The 19266-nt window shown below is 41.3% G+C and overlaps 1 protein-coding gene across 1 annotated transcript in view; it reads right to left on the reverse strand.

Moving 5' to 3' along the window:
• Positions 1–19266, reverse strand: part of EFCAB5 (EF-hand calcium binding domain 5) — a 143131-nt gene that overhangs the window by 9505 nt on the left and 114360 nt on the right. The window contains exons 19-23 of the mRNA XM_046675528.1: positions 14574–14726; positions 7687–7790; positions 5683–5936; positions 3991–4277; positions 3531–3627 (exon numbers count right to left, since the gene is read on the reverse strand). Of these exons, the coding sequence (XP_046531484.1) occupies positions 3531–3627; positions 3991–4277; positions 5683–5936; positions 7687–7790; positions 14574–14726 (895 nt within the window). The remainder of the gene's footprint in view (positions 1–3530; positions 3628–3990; positions 4278–5682; positions 5937–7686; positions 7791–14573; positions 14727–19266) is intronic.

Consider the following 19266-nt stretch of genomic DNA (forward strand, 5'->3'; position numbering starts at 1 on the left):
GCACAGCTGTCTGGGAGTGGTCACTGGAGTCATTCGGTCCCCCATAGGGAAGTGTGTCAGCAAGGTTCACATGCAATGGCACAGCCTTGGGAAGCCCAGCCTGCTGAACAAAGCTGCCCAATGCTCCTTCACAGATGACTGCCTCAATCTAATAGTGGGACACAACTGCCTGGAATTCCACCAGAATACAAAATATCCCTTTCTAGAAATGCAAATCAAAACCACAATGAGATAGCATATCACATCTGTTAGAATGACTATTGTCAAACAGACAAGAAATAACAAGCGTTGGCAAGGCTGTGGAGAAAATAGAACACTTGTGCACTGTTGGTGGGAATGTAAATTGGTATAACCATTATGGAAAACAGTATGGAGGTTCCTCAAAACGTAGAAATAGAACTACCATATGATCCAGCAATTCTGCTTCTGGGTATATATCTAAAGGAAGTGAAATCACTATCTTGAAGAGATATCAGCACCCCCATGTTCATTGTAGCATTATTTACGATAGCCCAGACAAGGAAACAACCTAAATATCCATCTATAGATGAATAGATAAAGAAAATGTGACATATATATATACACAATGGAGCATTATTCAGCCATAAAAAAGAAGGAAATCTTACCATTTGCAATAACATGGATGGAGCTTGAGGGCATTATACTAAGTGAAATAAGTCAGACAGAGAAAGACAAATACTGTCTGATCTCACTTTTATGTGGAATCTAAAAAAACTGAACTCACAGAAACAGAGAACAGATTGGTGGTCACCAGAGGTGAGGATTGCGGGATGGGGAAATTAGGTGAGGGTGATTAAAAGGTACAAACTTCCAGTTATAAGATAAATGAAGTTTGGGAGTGTAATGTACAGCCTTGTCACTATAGTTAACAATATTGTGTTGTATATTTGAAAGTTGCAAAGAGAGTAGACCTTAAAAGTTCTCATCACAAGAAAAAAAGTTAGTAACTATGTGAGGTGATGGATGTTAACTAAACCTATTGTACTGATCATTTCACTATATATACATACATCAAATCACTATGTTGTAACACCTTAAACTAATATAATGTTTTATGTCATTATCTCAATAAAACTGGGAAAAAAATAAAGCATACCTTTTCTAAACACACACACAAAAATACGCTTCTCTAGAACTAGAATGAAGTGAGGTGAGAGTTGACAGCAGAAGCCCAAGAAAGTGTAGGCAAATCACCAGCCGTAATTCTATCTTCCAGGCAAAAGCATTAGTTTGGAAGGCTTGGTGGGTTAGGAGCTATGCTAACAGTCCCTCCTCATTCTGAGCAGAACCTACAGATATTGTTGGTGGCATTTCATACAGGGTGAGGTCATTGAGTAAGAGCCTTAATACTGCTAGAAGGCTCAGATAAACTTTGAGCAACAGATTTCCATGCCAGAAGACTTCTCTCTTTTTGGCACAAACAGAAAGGTAATCCAAAGAGTTCCCCGTCCTTTCCCCAATTTGGGAGCTTAGAATTTCCTGAAACAATTGCATCTGAAAGAGAGAGGGTTGGTATCTGGGTGGCCTACGAACTTTCTTGATTGCTGCAGAGACTGTGATAATGCTCAAGGCTTGGTGGTAGTGGCAGGGGAGCCTAGGGACTATTGGCTTCTGACTGAATCCAGCTCTGTTAACTGCAGTTGGAATTCCTGCCACCTGAGGACACTGTTGGAAAAGAGAAAGTGGTGGGGAGCATTGGCGATCAAGGCTGCTCAGGAATCAGCTAGCACGGTTCAAAGTAGGGGCAAGCAGAGGAAACAGAAATTTGCATGTTTTCTGAAACAAAGGAGCTTTACATGGCAAGAGGAGGAAGCTCTGATAAGGCAAATCAGAGGTGGAGCCTGAAGAGATTCTCTTGAAGCATTGGTGCAATGCCACAGAAGATGCCTTTGTCTGGGGATGGGCTTGTTAAGGGCTGAGAGCCAATTCCTGAACACAGCTACAAGGTAGAGAGTGGAGGAGCATGCTCCTCAACCACAGCTCCTGTCTGACAGAGGGACTGGTGAGGGCCTGAGTCCTTGCCCAAGAAGGGGAGCATCAGTCTCAGAGGACACAAGTGACCTTAGCAGCAGGGTCTGGCTCTAGGCCAAGGGATTGGCAGGTTGGGTGGGGACCAAAGTGGATAGGGGCTCAGGGAGAATGTCAACTAGACAAACTAGTCACAAATGGAGGAGGGGTGCTAGGGCTCATGGTAAGGACTAAATCTACTCCAGAGGGAAGATCAGCAACTAGGCACTGAGATAGAAAACATTTCTTCTGGATTTTTTAAGTTCTCAGTGAACAGTGAACACGTATAGGCCAAGTATATACAAGTGTGTAGTGAACAAGTATTCATTTTTGTTGTTGCTGTTTCCCTTGAATAGCACCTAGAAGAAGTGATCCCTATAACACCTATGAATCCAGAGGCTCTTGTGAGTCAGCCCAGAGCTATGAGGCTCCAGTAGAATCCATTCCAAATAGAACTCCTAATCTTTACATCACTCATAGTCCACGTTAACTCATGTTAACTTTTATTTGAATCTCAGGCTCTCTCCTATTCTCTAGGACTCCCAAACTTAGGGGAGTATCTCACCTTCCTAGGCCAGATATCTCTCTCTCATCCATCTACCCTGGCTCACTGCTACCTGCTTCCCCTGTGCGACGTGCTTTTGCTGCCACAGACACCGTGAGGAGCGTGGTTGTCTTCCTCTGGGTTGCCTTTGCCTTCCTCTTGTCCTGGGAGTCTCTCTGGTTCTGAGCCTCTCAGCTTGATATATGTATCACTGGAGTCCAGATACCCTTCTGACTTGGTCCAGAGTCTCCATGGAGAGTAGGAGAGGGGGAGGGGAGGGGCAGGTTTAGTGAGCAACTTCTACAGAGCTATTTTCCTGATTAATGATTAGTTTTTCATGAGAAACAAAAGAGAAACAAACTTTAAATTTATTCCTCACTGTTCCATTCACATAAATGACCTGAGGTCTCTGATGGGGTAATACACATCCATGGGGGAATGAGTGCTTGTATATTTTACTCTTGTATGTGGCCGATTCTCTGTGGCCAAAGAGCTCATCGCCTTCTTCAGCCTGGGAGCCTCGCTGCTCTCAATTCCTGCTGATTGCCCTCCTCCAAAAACTCTACATTACTAGTCTATAAAGACTCATGAGCTCTTATTTTCTTGAGTTCTTCATTGAAACCAAAGATAATAAAGCCTTTTTGCTAAATATACTTGTTTCCTATCTTCACCGCAACCCTTATTCACTTTTGTTTTTTAATAAATAAAGCAAATGTAGTCAATAACTTGGAGATAGATGTGCTTCTGAATTCTCATATGTGTGGTATAGACAGTCATTCCAGAATGCAGTGGATTATAGACAGTGTCCTTCCTTTTAGGAGACTATAATCAGAACTATTTTTTTTGCTAAAAAATGAATTTATTAGCCACTTGCTTCATTCTAATAAAAACATCTGGATTACAACTGTGTTTTATTGCTGTTAGTATAGATTTAGATCATAATTCAGTGGAAATTTACCTCTGATATATTCATCAATGAGCTGTAAATTAACTTTCACATGCTTAGCAGTTGGATCAAAGGCACAGACATTCTCCACTAAGTATCTGTTAACATACTGTAAACAAAGAACAGAAGTTATGGGAGCACCAGCACGTGGAAGTAGAGTACCAAACTCATCAGTTTACGTAATTCCATTGGTACAAATTTTAAAACAAGTAAAACCAATCCAAGGCGTTAGAAGTCAGGATTCTGGTCAGCCTCAGGGTGAGTATGTGTGTGTGTGTGTGTGTGTGGGGGGGGGGGGGGTGATGGGAGAGGGTACAAAGAGGGGCTTTTGGGATGCCACTAATGTTCTGTTTCTTGATCTAGAGTCTAGTTACAAATGTTCATTGTGTAAAAATTCTTACACTTGTATGCTTATGACCTAAACTTGTGTGAGTTATTCTTCAATAAAAAGAGTACTTTAAAAAAAACTTACCAGTTTACACTTATCCCAATTTTCTAAGTCACCTGATGATTCCAACTCTGGATGAAAGAATAAGATAACCGCTATTAGGATGTCATGTACTAATTTTGCATTGGCTTCTAATTCCTGGGATTTGCTGTCCGGTGGAGATTTCGACTCTCTTGGAGGATTATAATCATAGAGCAAGAGAGATACAAAGTCCATGGAGGTAAGCAGTTGGAGGCTTTCTTGCAGCTCCTTCAGCATGATTCGGAAGAAGAGAACTCCTGCTCGCTGGACTTCTCCTGCCTGTTCAATCTCTGGAATAACAGAATGACATCCCACATTGTTGTTCAGTACACATATTACTTTTTTTTTTTTGGCGAGGAAGATTAGCTCTGAGGTAACATTTGTTGCCAATCTTCCTCTTTTTGCTTGAGGAAGATTGTCGCTGAGCTAACATTTGTGCCAATCTTCCTCCACTTTGTATGCGGGACACTGCTGCAGCATGGGTTGAGGAGCAGTGTGTAGGTCTGCTCCCAGGATCTGAACCAGCGAACCCTGGGCCCTGAAGTGGAGTGTGCAAACTTAACTACTATGCCACTGGGTTGGCCCCCACACATTACTTTTTCATATCCCATGGTTTTAAACAATGTTAGTTCCTCTAGTCATGAAATCAAAAGGCAGAAATAGAATTACACCTGGTGAAGCTCACAGAAAGAGGCTTTGAGGAAAGGTGAAAACTTGGGTTTTGGAGTCAGACCTCAGTTTGAAAATCTACTCTCCCCCTTATAGTTCTGTTGTCTCTCTGAAGCTCCTTTTCCTTTTCTGTGAGAATGGGGCTGATCCCTACTTCCCTGGTGAACTGTGGGAGTTAAATGAGATGATATAAGTAAAAGCGCTTAGCCTCAGGCCTTACACATAGTGGACGTTCAAAAGACATACATTTTCTTCTTTCTTTTTCTCCTTATCCCACCTGTGTAATAGCTAGAAAATGTTCAGCTTAACCGCACACAGTGTTACTCTTCTAATTCTATTCACTCCATTCCAGGTAGCCAAAGGTTTCTATGCTTCCTTCTTCCCTGCCTTCTGCCCACACTGGTTTTGTGCTAAGAGTAGCCTAGGGGATGTGAAATCACAAGGATCGGGGTCAGGTCTTGGCTCTGCCACTAGCTTGCTATTAGACCTTTACTATGAGGGGCTTTCGCTTCTTTATCTGTAAAACGAGAGGTTCCAATGAGTTGATGCTGTCTGATATAGTGGAAAGAGCACCCAAACTGGGGTGCAAATCCAGCCTTCACCACTTGTTAATTGTGTGATTTGTGCAAGTTGCTTTGTTTCTCTGAACTTGACTTTCCTCACCTGTAAAATAGGGTATCACCGTTCGCCTCACAGAGTGATGGTAAGGAGTAACTGAAAGAATGTAATTAAAGTGCTTGATACATGATGCAGCATTTAATAAATGCTGGTTCTATATTGCCTTTATGAGTCCTTCCAGTTCTAAAACCATATGATTCTTGCCAAGAAAATGTGATTCCTTACCCGTTGCTCTCATTTATAGACCATACTCATCAGCCCAAGACTGCATGAGGGAATTCCTTTCATGTGGAAAGATTTGTATATTATAACAATTCATTTTATAAAATGCATCCTTCATTTCATTGTCTATGCTTTCCCCAAAACTTATTAAACCCATGATCCAGACTGTTGCCACATTCACAATACCTAAGATGTAGTTTTTCTTTATTTCTCCAGATAATTCGCCGAGTATTTGATAGCAGGCAGCTTGGATCACCTTTATCATTTTCTGAAGATCTTTAAATTCTCGGTACAACAACATCCTACTCTTGCCAATGTTAAAATCGAGAACTCCCAAAGCCTCTCCTGTTCTCTCGCGAAGTGGAATTGCTAGGTGGTTTTCTCCACAGACAGAGGCCAAAACAACTTCTGAACTGTCTGTACACTTAAAGAGGAAATCTCTGAAATCAAAACCAAATAAGCATAAGGATATAAAACATCAGCCTGTTCATGACATTGCACCCAAATATATTGGATTGCTCTCTTCTGTGCCTATTACACTCTAACCACACTGGCCCTCGTTGTCATTTCATCTGCCTGGACCCCTCCCCTCCTTGATTTCAGAGGACTCTCTCCCTCAGCTCATCCATCTCCTTACAGAGAAGCCTTCCCTGACCATGCAATCCGCAGCTCCTGAGTCATGCTCCACCATGATCCTCTGCTTTATTGTCTTTACTGTACTTCCACTTATCTGAAGGTATTCGTTTTTTGTTTACATATTTTCCAATAAGTATTGGTTGAATGCCTAGGGGAACGATGAGTGTGTTAGGTCAGGTTCCCTAGAAGCAGAGCCTGAGACAGGGGTGCTTATGCAAATAATTGATTGAGGGAGTGCTCTCAGGAGAACGTGTAAGGATCTGAGGAAAGCAGGACAGGGAAGGGGCAGAAGCCAAGGAAGAATGTGACTTCAGGTGAAGTCTAGCCTCAGCCTGATCCCAAGGGGAGCTCTGGAAGGCAAATTGTGCCAAAGCTATATCAGGAATCTGGACAGGGCATCGACAATATCTGCTTCAGTAAGGGGCCTGAGGTTTTCACAGAAATGCAGTGGCTGCTTCTTTCTCTACTGAGGTATAGACACATCTCTTTTCATCTATTTTCTTCTTTTCCTATTTACACTGATATTGAGATGTCATTCCTGTGAGGTATTTGTAAAAATGTTGGTGCTTTGCATAGCCTCAAAAAGCACATTTATGGTTTATAATATCAATCCCATAATGACAGGTAGGATTATGTCCTCCCTTTGCTATTCCCACCCCTCCGTGCTGCTGAGCCACCACTTTGTGTCTTTATGATAACCACAGTAATGATGCATCACGCTAAACCTTCCAGGCATAACAATAAAGCTGATTGGTCAACAGAGTTCCTCAAAAGACACCTGCTCTGAGTTACACTCAGGAATCCAAAGTATGAGTCTGGGTGTAACAAGGACTCCAGTAAAACTCTTGACCAGCACAGGGAACAACTATGTGGAAAAAAGCTTAAAACTGAATGACCATTCTGGTATGAGGCCAAACTAAAATTTAATTAACATAGGTACTTAAATGTCAAATTATCCTACAGTCCCAAATAGGTTACTGCCTACTCAACTACACTGACCCTCTAAGAAGCAGTTTGTCCCTTTTGCAATAGGTGTGTTCTCAGCTAAGATCTGTTTTGCATCTGTCAACAGTTTAATAGTGTTCCTTGCCTTCCACAGGTGGGAGGCATTCAGAGTAATCTAGAACTAGGTACTTATTAAAGACAACATTCTCTTTGCCCCACCTTGTCTTCTTTAACTAAAAAATACATGTTCACAGGCTAGCTAACATTAAGATGAGCTCTGATAAGTGATGTGGATGTATTTTTCACATTCCTGGTGGGTTTTGGTGAATTTCATGTTTATAAGAAAATCATAGAAAATAAAACACTATCATGCTTAAAAACATGGAATCTTAATATAAAATACCAATGAAATCTGTTTTAGAAAGGACTTGAGGGGGAAGGAGTTAATATGTCCCATGCAGACAGGAATTTTTCTTTAAAACTCAATCAGAATGAGAGTCAGTGTGTACATACTAAGAGGCAAAAGCTGTGTCACTCAGATCTACTGTCATACCAGGAAGGGTGTGTTCTGGCAGTCAAACAAAACAGACACGAAGATGTGTCTCATACCTAAAGATACATGTCTTCCTGAAGATGATAGGAGGATTCCTGTGGATTTCTGTTAGGCCTAGGGGCCCTGTAACCATCATATTGCGTAAAACGTAGTCTGAATCCTTGAAAAGAGAAAGAGATTTCATTACAGGGAAGAATAATTAGACCTCGTATTCTCATTAAAGCTTTTGAGGACAAACAGGGAAAAAATTAGAAAAGTTTAGATGAGCTCTAGTTTGAAGTACAGTGACATTTTTACTTATTCAGTACCATTAAGGAATGAGGTGTTCCACAAGAGGAAATTTTCAAAATGCAAGATTCTTTTAAATGCACCAAGCTATTTTTTATAACTGTGATAAAATTGTGTTTATATTATTTTTCTGATGTTAAAAGTGCATTGTAGAACATTTGGAAAATGCAGAAAATTCAAAGAAATTAAGTACAATAAAAAATATTCTCCACTGAGGCCTTTGTCTTTACTGCTTCACTAAAACTGTTCTTGTCAAGGTTACTGGTGACTCTCTCCTTGTCAAATAGATTGGTTGATCCCTAATCCTCATCTTCCTCCACCTCTCGTCAGCATTTGATGCCGTGTACAAGTCCCTTCTGGATATACTTTTTTCACTTGGCTTTTGGAAAACCAATCTCTCCGGGTTTTCCTCCTACCTCACTAAATACTTCTCTCATTCTCCTTGCTTCTTTTTCTTTGTCTCCTTCACCTCTAAGAGGTTTTCAGACTGTAACTTATAACCTACATATGGGTTATAAAAATATTTTCATGTCTTTTTAAAAATAGCTTTATTGAGGTATAATTGATATATTAAAAAATGCGTATATTTAATGTACACAATTTGATGAGTTTGGACTAATGAGTCTTGGTCAACTTTTTTTTTGGTAGAGACTAGTGTAGGGGACTGGAATTGGCCACCCCAAGGTATGTCTCTTTGGCATGAGGATTATTTCGGGCTGGTTACTTTTTTTTTTTTTTAAGATTTTATTTTTTCCTTTTTCTCCCCAAAGCCCCCCGGTACATAGTTGTAGATTCTTCGTTGTGGATCCTTCTAGTTGTGGCATGTGGGACGCTGCCTCAGCGTGGTTTGATGAGCAGTGCCATGTCCTCGCCCAGGATTCAAACCAACGAAACACTGGGCCGCCTGCAGCGGAGCACGCGAACTTAACCACCCGGCCACGGGGCCAGCCCCTCGGGCTGGTTACTTTTAAAAACTGCAGACATGAGAGAAACTCTGAAAAGTAGAAAATTACCCTTTGTAAGAGATATTTACATTTGTAAGGGAAATCTCCATCTGTAAAGGTGTCTCCCACTCTGTACCAGAAAGAAGAGGGAGGATGACCTTATCTCTAAAAATTCTTAATGCAGAAGGCAAGGACTTAAATCTGCAGAATAACCTTACTCTCATTTACTGTACTTTTCTGGTAATCTCCCATAACTGAGTCCCCCCACCCCCAACATCCTTTGTCTGTAGCTGAAGATGGTATTTAAGATGAGCACTTCTGCCATTTTGGTGAGTTACTCAGTTTTCCTGGGTCTCTGCCCTGTATACATGTTATAAAGCTTTGTTTAATTTTCTCCTGTTGTTCTGTCTCATGCGAATTTAATTCATAGCCTGGCCAGAAGGACCTATAGTTGGTAGAGGAAATCTCTTCCCCCCGTACACTAGTTTGTTAATAAGAAAGTAATATTAACATATTCTGTAAAATACACTAAACTGTAGGAAAGAAAAAATTCAGTTGGGAGAAGTAAAGAGGGGTTTTTATGCCCACCTTTAAAAATGAATTCTTTGATTAAAAGGGAAACTATGACAATAGGACCCACAGGGGCTCCACAAGGAACAGTGCTGGAAGGACAGCTGCTTTGTAACATGAAACTTTTCTCTTGCGTCTGCACTCCTTGACCTCAAGCATTCTACCCAATCTTTAGATGAAATGTTCTCAACAGAATACTTAGCAAACCGTAAAGATTACCTCACATGAAAATTGGGCTTCTAGCTTCTTTCCTAATTTGTTCTTCCATGGCTTGTTATTTGGTGTTATACATACCAGACTGATAAGTGTTTTTAGAATCTCACTATGACTGTGTTTCTAGGCTTAAATCTTTAGCTAAAACCAAACAATTCCTCTCCTGTTCCCCCCGCCCCCAAATTGTGTAAATTGACCACTTCTGCTGTTAGACCAGAAGCATAATATAGAAAACAAGGGGCTCATCATAATATGCCTGAAAATAAGCTTGTTTTTCATTTACTTTTACTTGACCAGGAAACTATAAACTCAGCAAATGCTTCAGCAATTATTCAGCAGTGAGATAATCACTCCTACTTAAACTTTCCTAGGAAACTGTTTAGATAAAGAGCAGCAATTATATTTTTCCCCTTTTCTTTCTTCTGCTACTGGCTTGTTATTTTTTTTCCTTTCCCTTTCCAACATCTATTCATTCCCACCTTGCTTATTATACATTATTTACCTCTAGCATTTATCCTCTTTTACTTTTTTCTCTTTTGACACATTTTTGTTTTTTGAAGATTTTATTTTTTCCTTTTTCTCCCCGAAACCCCCTGGTACATAGTTGTATATTTTAGTTGTGGGTCCTTCTAGTTGTGGCACGTGGGACGCTGCCTCAGCATGGCCCAATGAGCCATGTCCATGCCCAGGATCCAAACAGGCTAAACCCTGGGCTGCCGAAGTGGAGCATGCAAACCTAACCACTCAGCCACAGGGCCGGCCCCTGACAAACATTTTTTTTAAAGCATGAAATAAAATAGAATAGAAAAATCTCAGAAAACATCACATGTAGTACAAGTATGCATTGTTTGGTAAAACTTCTGTTTTAAGTGTGTACGCACGCCAGTGTGTGTGTAAGTGTTTGTAAGGAGTCAGACATAAAATGTGTTTCATACTATAGGTTGAGGTCGATAGAATTTTGAGCCACACGATTCCAAACACTTAGAGTGCCTCAGGACTCGGACCTTAGACTTTTTTTCTATCCTCACTGATTCCCTTAGTCATCCCATTCAGTCTCATGGCTTTTTGTTTTGTTTTTGGTTATTTTCGTAGAATATACATGGTATAATATCATTTTAACGATTCATAAGTGTACAATTCAGTGGCATTAACTACATTCACAATGTTGTGTAACCCAGTCTCATGGTTTTAAATACCATTTATTCACTAGCCTGGATTTCTCCTCAAATGCTAAGCTCGTATATCCAACTGCCTATTTAATATTTCCACTTAGATGTCTAACAGACATTTCAAATTATAGTTTAAAAAACTCTTCTTCAATTTAGTCAGTAAAAAGTTATCTTTTAGTTAATTTTGTACTTATTTCATTATGAGAACAATTGAACATTTTTTCCATATGTGATGGACAATTTGCACGAGTTTTGTTTTTTTTTAATAGACTTGTCCTTTGCTTATTTTTCTTTTGGATTTTGGATTTTTTTTTTTAACGTCACTGATTTGTGTACAATAGTGTTAACCATTTGTCAGATACATGGCGATTTCCCCCCAGTTTGTCAAAAGCAATTTATTTTGTCTGTAATTTTGGTGTAAGAAAGTTCTACAGTAGTCAAAGTATCAACCTGACCTTAATTGTTTCAACCTTTGGTGTCGTTTTAGCCATCATTCCCTAGAGCAAGATTGTAAATTCCCTCTCATTCTTGATTTTCTTAGCTATTCTCATGCATTTGTTCTTCCTTCCAATGAAGATTAAAATCATTTGGTCAATTAAAAAAATCACTTGGGGATTTTTCTTGGAATTTTGTTAAATTTATAAATAATTTTTGGAAGAAATTGTATTTTTTAAAAATGGTCTTCTTGTGAAAAAAATCATGATACGACCTACTTTATAAAAAAACTTTATGTCCCTTGGTAAAGTTTGTAGTTTACTTCATGTGGGACCTAAGGGTGATGAGGTAAAGTGGGGAGAGTGTTCCACAGAGAATAACAGCATTTTTGAAGCCCCTGAGGTAGGAAAAAAAATTGCTTTCTATTATGCATGGTGAGATGAGAAACATTAATTGTAGTATTGTATTTTTCCTCCTCCTGATAGTCTCCCCCATCACCTCTTCCTTCTCATTCAAGCAGAAAGTCTTTATTGCCTTAGAAAAGAAAAGTGATGAAGTTGAAAGCAGAAATCCCTGGCTAATATCTTGCTTTTGTTTTTTCAACAGCCTACATCGATATGACTTAGATAGCAAACTAGGCACATGTGTTAGCCACTTGTCTCTCTCGAAGACCTCAGGGAAATAAAAGGCTGAGTCTTGGTTTGCTTGCCAGCTGTCAGCTGGGGGCTACCCTTAGCTGCTAGAGACCTTTGGTCTTTGTATACAGCCCTGTATATCTCAGAGCCAGCAATGGGTGTCAAATCTTTCTCACACTGACATCTCTCTGACTCTTCTCCCATTCTCTCATCTTTCAGGGAAAAAGTTTCAGCAAACATTCTCTGTTTTCAAGGACTCATATGATTAGATTGAGCCCACCTGGATAATCCAGGCTACTCTCCCTATCTCAAAGCCCTTATTCTTAATCACATCTGCAAAGTCCTTTTTGCCACTAAGGTAACATATTCACAGGCTCATTATTCTGCCTACCACAGTTATCTATTTAGCAAATTCACTACTCCAAAGAAATAGCTAGACATAGGTGCTTTTGGGTGATAAACTAACTAAATAATAATAATATTTATTATTCATAATAAAATAGATAGCTTGAGTTTCATGCCTAAGAGAATTTGGATATCCTACTTTCCTATAGGTGTTGTCAACAAGCAAGAATTGTTTTTCCTCCATGACTCTGTACCTTAGAGGAACCTCAGCATGAGGGGAGGGGGAGTATCTCAGAATCTACTTTATAATTTGTGTCAGTCAGGGTGTCAGAGGAAACAGAACTAGGAAATTTGAAGAGTTTAATAAAGAGGCTATTTATGAAGGCATGGCAGTGTTTAGAATTTCAGGCCTAGTAACAATGGGAAGCTGTTACCACTCTTAGCCTGAAAAGAGAAGGAGAGGAAGCAATTACCAGAACCTGGAGAAGGCAGCTATATGGAGAGGGCCACTTGACTAAAGGTACAGTGGCCTCTAGAGGAAGATCACAACCAACCCACAGCAACTTGGCAGCGAACCAAAAGCATAAATACTCCAGCCTCAATCTCCTATCTCCTATTGGTGCCTCTCAGTGGACAAACCTAAGCAGAAGCTAAAAGGCCAAGGAGCCCATTGATTAAGTCTACTTTTTGAGGCACAGAGCAGGCTGGAGAAGAGAGGACAGTAGATCTGGAGGGGCTGCAGAAAAGGAAGGCGGAGGCTTACGAAGTTACCATAGTTGAGTGCTTGAAAAAAGGTATCCCTCCAGCCACTCTCAGCCATTTTTAACACAAAAACCTCACCGTAGTGTCTTCCCCCTAGGACAAACCCCTGACTACAGCCTTGGTCAAGCTGTACTGGTGGTCTCTGCCCTGCTGTGAACCTACTCAGGCCCTGGTGTTGAGTGGTCCTGCTCTCCTCCCTTCTTCCCTTTGGGGATGATCTCCACCTCCATAAGATGGCCCTGGGTCAGACGCATTGAAACCTTTGTGGTCGTCTCCTCAGCACTGTGATTCTGAAACTACACGCCCCTAAAGCCATGCTTCTTGCTGACTGCTATGGGCAATTTTAACCTTCTCCATGGTGCCCCAGGTGTCGTTTCCCTTGAGGCCCCATAAGGTGGTGCTTAAGTATGGTGAGACACTGGCCAAGAGGAATCCTTCCTAGACACTACACACTTCAGGCCCACTGCAACTGCAGTCTGCCCCTCACACTAAATGGTCCTCACGCATCCCCCCCTGCCCCCGCACACACATACACGCTGGGTAGTCCACCACAGTTTCGAGGGCACTTGGAGGCTCCCACTCCCGGGAGCAGCACCCATGTCTAGGTGTTCTCCACCTCCTTGGCCTGATCACCCCATCAGAGAGCTCCGTGATTCTGCCCTCTTTGGACAAGGACTCGTCAGTTTGGTCTAACCACTGAGGAAGGGAAGCAGGGGCCTGGCAGGCAGGAAGGAAAAGAAGCCAGCAGGAAAGGGGAGAGGCACCTGTGGAGGGCAAGCCAACTGACTGGGAGACAACCAAGGTGCTGCCACCACCTAATTAGGCACCATGTAGAGTTGTTTAGCCTTCTTGAAAGGAAGGCACCTTTCCATCCATTCTCATCATATGAAAAGTCCTAACATTAATACTAAGTGTAAAGAAGCAAAGCAAACATTCAGCAAAAACTCATCACTTTATAGACAGGGGGCATTTAAAAAAAGAATTGGTGTGATGTAATTGTGTCTTTCCAAAAGAGCAGTGCTTCATCCCTTCCCACTTCACCCATATGATTATGGTGGTGGCTGCCAGTTACTGTAAACTCCCCACCCTGGCCAGGGGAGCATATCTTGAAACAGATCAAAAAGAGTTTTCTTTCTTATGTTTTCCAAATTGGAACAAGAAGGAAAGATTCTTCTCTAGTTACTAAGCATCTGGCTTGCCCTGTGGAGAAAGCCCATCTTTAGCCAGAAGGACAAAGTTAATGTGCAGAGAGAAGCAAACAGCGGAACTGGGGAGAGAAAGAACATGAGAAAGCCCTGATAGTATTGAATCCCTGGATCTGGTCATCTTTGAAGCCAGCTTGACTCCTTCCTGCCCTTTCTGCATTTTGGTCACATAAGTAAATCAATTCTCCCTTTTGCCTAAGGCAGTTTGAGGTGGATTTCTGCCACTCACAACCAAGGATCTTGAGTTGGCATCATGGGAAATATGTCCCCAGTTAGCCTAATAGCTGACTATACATAGTTTTGAAATATTAGCAAGACAATAACATCTAGAAATTCTGTTACCCTGAGTAGGTCTTACATTGCCCGGCCTTGCCTACCTGCTCTGGGCTAGGCTCAATGAAGTACGTAGTGATGGCAGAGATGCTAGGTGTGACGTCATAGAGCCAGCCGATGCCAGTGATCACAACATGCAGGATGTGCTCCCGGCTGTGGACGTAGTGATAGGCAGCACTAAAGGCATTGGCAACACCCTGTAGAGACAGAAAATTTAAATAGCCTTTTTCTTTTTAAAATAACAAAATAATTAGTAATGCATGGATTAGATTATCTTTCTAATTAAAAATAATCTACTCCCTACTAATTATTCATCAGTTCTCAAAATGCAGTGTTCCAAATTCTACTGTGAAAAAAGGATCATCAAGAAATCAAAGGTGTAAGGAAAGATCTACCACAAGATCCACATAACTTACTATGTTTCCTGATAATCATCCAGGGAAATTTGTGATCTGTGCTATCAGAGAACAGTGTCAGAAGAACAAGGCAAACTTTGAAATGAGAAAAAATGTTTAAAGGCCAAGAACTAATGCCAGCCTTGGGCAGATGGGTAGGAGCTACCCTGATCTGATGCAATATTAATATCTGCTTCTTTACATGACTACTGTCATCAGATCAGCAGTACAGGATGTGCGGGCTTCCAAGACCTGCAACATACTAGATCACACAGTCTTCTTATAGTCATAAAGAGAGCCTGTTCCACAGAGAAGGGATAGGAAGTCCTTAGAGCTCATCTGTGGTCTTATCATCAAGAAACTCAAGGAACCACAAATTCCTCAAAAATATATGTATTTTATATTAGTACCCAAAGTATCTTAGGGTAACCCAGGAGCCTTTACCTCCAAGGACTAGACAGTCAATTTATAATTCATTTTGACATGTTCCCTAACAAGACTATTTTAGTTCACCTACTGATAACTCCATACTCTTCCATTTTGCTTCATAATATCTTCACATCATTCTTATATCAGATGTGATTAAATCTTATTATTAAAAAGATGTACAGAGAGAAAGATTCTACAACTTTCCTCAGTTATAGATCCGGTAGGTGGGAAGAGAAAATTGAAAATAAAAGTAGATAGAAAGAGCCAGAGTCTTACAGGGGAACAAATGAAAAGGGCATCGCCAGTACCTGATTGCTGCTATATCTCAATCCATTGCCTCCATAAAGGCTTTCAATCTTCCTTCATTGCAATTTCTATTCATAAAATTAAATTAAAATGCTCGTAGAAATGGTCCAGTTATTTTATGGTCTTAAAAGTGCCCATCCTTTTTGTGACCTAATTTGCAAACATGAATACTCAAGAAACATTTAGGCTTTTTCCTTCATTCTTAATCCTCAAAAATTCTAATGCTGAAATCAAGAGCTATCAGAATGCATGTCATATTTAACGCCATTTGGGGAAAGAGCTAAGAATTTCTAGATACTATAATTAATGAAACATAAACATGTCCCTTCTAAAAGTTCATTCCTACTTTGTGGTTCTTAGTTAGTGGTCTAATAGTTGGACTTCAGTTCTACAGCATAAAATGCTCTTCCTAGGATTAATGCAAGGGGACATATATTAACAATCTTCCCAGAAATGTGCAAGTGAGGCTGAGAGTCCTTCCATGTGTAACGGGGAACCTCTCCAAAGACTGATACATACACACAGGGAACAGGAACAAACATGATGACACTATCTATATACATAGCTTTACTCTCCTCGGATTTCACCTTTTGTTTTTTAAAAAGTATAGAAGGAGAGAGATCTCGTCAAGATGGCGGTGTGAGCAGACGTTGAACTCGCCTCCTCCCACTAACACAACCAGGTTATAACAATTTTTGGAAGAATTACTCTGGATTGAAAACTGAAAACTGGATAAAAAGCACCCCCACGACAAGGGACAGTCCTGACGAAGGCAGAAGAGGCAGTAATTCCAGCCGGAGAGGAAAAAAGCCACCTTTGGGAGCAGTGGAGCTTCTCAGCTGGCCAGGTGGGAGCCACCCTAAGGTACGCAGCCCTCCCTGGAGGAGTGAGGTCTGGAGCGGGGGCAATACTGCTATAAGCATCCTTCGGACTCAGCCCAACTGAGATGGGGGTCTTACTGTCTGGTTTTGCTGGCTATTAACTACAGAGAGGACACCCCCAGAAAAGCTATCGGCCAAAAGCAGAAAAGACCCGGGTCTCAAAGGGCACACGCACAAACTCACTCATTGCAGCAACCTAAAATCACCAGAGAGAAGGCTGACAGCCCTTTGGTGAAACAAGACTCACCTGGTGGGCTCTGGGGGCATCTTGGTGAGAGGAGGGACCTCTCCGGAGACTGAGACATTGGTGGGGGCCATTGTTCTGAGCTGGTCCAGTCGTGCTGATATGGACACTGGAACACAGGTGGGGGCCATTGAGGTGCATCCCTTGGGCTGTTAGCCCAGGGGTCTGCCACACCCACTAAGGCACAGATTTAATCCAGTTCAGCCAGGGCAGGCAACCCGCCCTAGGGACTGGCCCCACTTAACAGCAAGCCATCAGGCTACTTTTCAGCCTGCATTGACTGAGTGCCTTGATCCTCTACAGGCAGGCCAGGGTGTCTGCCTCTGTGGGGCAGGGCCTGTGTGAGGACCAGGTGAACTGTGGGGGGCACTGGGGGAGCGGTGGGGGCCTCTGCAGTGTGGTGTTGGGGTACCCTCCAGGGGGTTGGGAAGTATGCACAGACCCGGACTGTGTTGACAGTGTATGTGGTCCTGTGCAGGGTGAGGCTTATCAGCGGCAGAAGACTTATGCTTCACAAATAGCCATAAAAAGGATCAGCCCCACCTTCCAAAGCCTGAAACAATTGAGTGCCCCCATGCCAAGGGCTAGCCCCACTCAGCTGCACTCCTAAGAGAACTGACAACAGCCTTGTTGGCCTCAGGCCTATCAAACTGTAGCCCCTGAGCCTAGCAACTAGCTACACTGGGCACCAACCCAATTAAGAGGACAATTGCAATAAGAGTGTGCTGATAGACTTTGTAGCCAACAGTGCTGAGGCTCCCCAAACCGGATTTACAAACAGCTGGCCAGGGAAGGAAAGATCAGACTCCCTGGGTACCTGCAGTGGGAGCAACCCTGCCACAGCAGAAGGACACAAGTAGCCCACAAAGGGGTCACTCCTGGTTCTTATGGACTGGTGACGAGAGGGAGGTACACTGCTGGGCCTCATAAGGCATCTCATACATAAGGCCACTTCTCCAAGATCAGGAGACATAGCCAACTCACCTAATACAAAGAAAATAGCACAGAGAAAGAGGCATAATGAGGAGGCAAAGGAATACTTTCCAAGCAAGGGAACAGTACAAAACCCCAGAAAAAGAACTAAGTGAAACAGAAACTAGCAACCTACTCGACAAAGAATTCAAACAAAATATCATGAGGATGCTCACAGATACGCAGAGAAGAATGGATGAACACAATGAGCACATCAGCAAAGAACTGGAAGATGTTAAAAGAAAAACAATCAGAAATGAAGAATACAATACTCGAAATGAGAAATTCACTAGAGGGACTCAATAGCAGAGTAGAGGAAGCAGAAGAATGGATCAGCGAGCTAGACAAAAAACTAGAGGAAATCACCCAAGCAGAACAGAAAAGAGAAAAAAGAATTAGACAGAATGAGAACAATGTAAGGGAACTCTGGGACAATATCAAGCGTGCTAACATTCGGATTATAGGGGTCCCAGAAGGAGAAGAGAGAGACAAAGGGGCAGAAAACTTATTTGTAGAAATAATAGAGGAAAATTTTCTGAACCTGAGGAAGGAAACAGACATCCAAGTTCAGGAAGCACAGAGAGCTCCAAACAAGAGAAGCCCAAAGAGGCCCATACTAAGACATATTATAATCAAAATGTCCAAAATTAAAGACAAAGAGAGAATCCTAAAAGCAGCAAGAGAAAGGCCACAAGTGACATATAAAGGGAAGCCCATCAGGCTATCAGTGGAGTTCTCAGTCAAGACCCTACAGGTGAGAAGAGAATGGCACGACATATTTAAAGTGCTAAAAGGAAAAAACCTACAGCCAAGAATACTCTATCCATCAAGGTTGTCATTCAGAATGGAAGGAGAGATAAAGAGCTTCCCAGACAAGCAAAAATTAAAGGAGTTTATCACCAAGAAACCAGTTCTGCAAGAAATGCTGAAGGGACTTATTTAAGTGGGAAAGCAATGACCACAAAAGAGATAAAAAAAATTATCAAAAAAACCCCAAAACAACAACAACAACAAAAAACAGGCAATAAAATCACTTGTAAGGTAAAAATATAGTAAAGGCAGCAGATCAACTACCTGTGAAGATATGAAGGTTAAAAGACAAATGTACTAAAATCACCTATTTCAATGATAAGAGGGTAATGGATAGGCACACACTAAACAAAAGACTATATATGATGTGAAAAACATATAATGTGGGAGGAGGGGAGAGAAAAAGTAGAGCTTTTAAAAAGAGGTCAAGCTAAAGAGTCTATCTACTCAATATAAACTTGTTATGTGCATAGTATATTAAATAGGATCCTCATGGTAACCACAAATTAGAAACCTATAACAAGCAGGAAAAAAATTAAGACAAAAGAAATCAAACAATCACTAAAGATAGCAATCAAACCACAAGGAAAGAGAGCAAGAGAAAAAGAAAGGAACAGAGAAGAACTACTAAAACACCCAGAAAAAAGAAAAAGTGACAAAACGGCAATAAATACATATTTATCAATAGCTACTTTAAATG

Source organism: Equus quagga, chromosome 11 (assembly GCF_021613505.1).
Source record: "Equus quagga isolate Etosha38 chromosome 11, UCLA_HA_Equagga_1.0, whole genome shotgun sequence".
In the NCBI taxonomy this organism is placed as follows: Eukaryota; Metazoa; Chordata; class Mammalia; order Perissodactyla; family Equidae; genus Equus; species Equus quagga.